Raw genomic sequence first — 2,409 nt, 5'->3', positions numbered from 1 at the left:
CTGCTATAGGGCAGTGATTCTTGCTGGAGGCGTGGCCTCTGCTGAAGTTTAAAATGATTGGATCGGTTGGCCGCGACGTATGTTGCTGTGGAAGAGGCTAGGCTAAGAAGCTAACATGAAATTGCGTGTGCTGTAAAAAATCCTACTGAGAGGAGAAATGTCCCAAGCCGAACGAGACGACTAAAAGAGAGCTGCTGCTGTGTTGTGACGTCCACGGCCTACCCCAGTTACCACTACTGTGCATGTGTGTCAAGGACAGAAAGGCAGATGTGGCAGTGGAAGGTGTCAAAGCAGTTTGGAGAGAAAAACAAAGTAAAGAACAAAAAAAAGAAAACAATTAATCGATTATTAAATTAGTCATCGATTATTTTAATAATTGATTAGTCGTCGATTAATCGTTGCAGCCCTAATCACGATATATTGACCAGTTCACCTCGATAACGATAAATGTACAATAACTCTTGCCACCCCCGCCATACACAGGTACACGGTATAGTATAGTCATAGCACTAAACACTGTGTCCATGTTCTCAGTCGAAGTACACAGTTTAATGAAACATTATAGAAAAATTTAAACCTGAACCATTTGGACCAAAGGGATTTGTAAGGAAGACTTTGATTTTGAACAGCTTTTCTGTAGTTTATATTTGTCATTTTATGGTTTTTAATATATTTAATTAAAAACATTTTTGGCAAGACTTGTCAAATATAGTCATACAAATATTTAATCATCTCCATAACCTTTCAGTGCAAACACATTACTAGAATGTACTATAACTTTATATTTTAAAAAATATACCAAATATGTCTTTGGTACTTCACAAAATAACTACGTTTTCATTTGTTAGACTGACTGATTCCTCTATTAAAATAACAATTTCTTTCAAAAAGATATTTAGAGAGCTCATGTCATCATTTAATACTATCTATTCTTTATATTTGATCACGTATTGAATCACAGTTCAGTCACAGTATGGTTCGAAATATAAGATAAACTACAAAAAATAAGCTACAAATAGAACAAAACGTTTTTTGTTTTTGCGGGGTGGGGGAGTTACGCTAAGAGGAGACTCGTCTATTTATACTGGGGCAAAGTGTTCATCTAAGTTAATATTTTGGAAGAGCTGAAACAGCAGCTCTCTCAGGACAACTCAGCATGTGTGCACCTCGCCTCGCTCCCGTAACAGCGCTGTCGAGGTGAGGAGTTTGGTTACGCGAGCAAAGTTGGACATAATCTGTTAGATAACGAAGCTCTGAACACATGAACTTATCGTGTGTTAGATTTTAGATACCAGCGTCTCGGGTAGCTCTGGAGTGACGTGTGGAGGACGGGGTTTGTTCACTCAGGACAGGAGCTGCAGGCTGACCGGTGTTTATCCTGACTGCTGCGCCGACATCAGGAAGACCCGCCCTGCTCTGCTCTGATTGGATAAAGCTGTGCGGTTCTTTTGATTTGTTGAAAGCATCTGTTTAAACCTGTATCAGACTGAGTGGCTTTAACGAGACAGCAGAAAACAAGCAGGGTCTCCGACATGGGCAAAATGACGTCGGACATGAAATGAACATATCATGATATCATTTATTTTCCCGGGCAAGTTTTTTTTTTTTTACCAATATTATCATGAATGCTATGATATGGCCCAGCCCTACTCCAGAGCTGGTATTTCAGTTTGTTTCTTTTAACAGATGTGTAGAGTCATTGAAAGCTGTCAGCCTACTGACTGGTGCTTGTTTCTCAGGTGGGATCCAGAGTCCAGTCGCTGGTCCTTTGTCTGCCCCATGTCGGTGGCCCGGCTGGGAGCCGGTGTGGCGGCATGTCGAGGGTCTCTGTACGTGGTGGGGGGATACGATGGACAGAATCGCTGGAACACAGCGGAGAAGTACCAGCCTGACACCAACACTTGGCAACAACTGGCTCCCATGAACACGATTCGCAGTGGACTGGGTGAGTCAGCMCCGCATGAGAGCCAGCTGTAGACACATGTGCTTATGTGGAGCTTTGTCATGCTTGTGCTCACAAACGATCTGTCGTGTTGTCGTGTTTCTAACATTTGAACTCTGTGAATCATCAGACACAAACTAGCTGAAACAATTCTCTTTGTGTCAAGTTAAGATGGATAAGGGTTCAAGTTTCTTGTTAATACATGTTTATTGTATCTGATTAAATCAAATATGGRTTTTTGTCATTAATTTCCTTTTTTCTTTGTTGGGTTTTGCAGGTTTGGTATGCATGAACTGTTACCTGTACGCCATCGGAGGCTATGATGGGATGAACCAGCTGTGCACGATGGAACGATACAACATCGCCAAAAACATCTGGGAGCCCAGAGCTTCCATGCAGCACTGCCGCAGCGCTCATGGAGTTACGGTTCATGAAGGACGCATTTTTGTGTTTGGTTAGTTCTATTA

General features: G+C 41.8%; 1 protein-coding gene across 1 annotated transcript in view; it reads left to right on the top strand.

Annotated features, from left to right (window-relative positions):
* Positions 1 to 2,409, top strand: part of keap1a (kelch-like ECH-associated protein 1a) — a gene marked incomplete at its 5' end in the record, with an annotated part of 28,989 nt that overhangs the window by 23,373 nt on the left and 3,207 nt on the right. Inside the window, 2 exon segments of the mRNA XM_014009783.1 lie at positions 1,740 to 1,945; positions 2,220 to 2,396. Of these exon segments, the coding sequence (XP_013865237.1) occupies positions 1,740 to 1,945; positions 2,220 to 2,396 (383 nt within the window).

Source organism: Austrofundulus limnaeus, unplaced genomic scaffold, assembly GCF_001266775.1.
Source record: "Austrofundulus limnaeus strain Quisiro unplaced genomic scaffold, Austrofundulus_limnaeus-1.0 Scaffold61, whole genome shotgun sequence".
NCBI classification, from domain to species: Eukaryota; Metazoa; Chordata; class Actinopteri; order Cyprinodontiformes; family Rivulidae; genus Austrofundulus; species Austrofundulus limnaeus.
The sequence above is the reverse complement of the archived record's forward strand: the minus strand, read 5'-3'. Positions and strand labels throughout refer to the sequence as shown.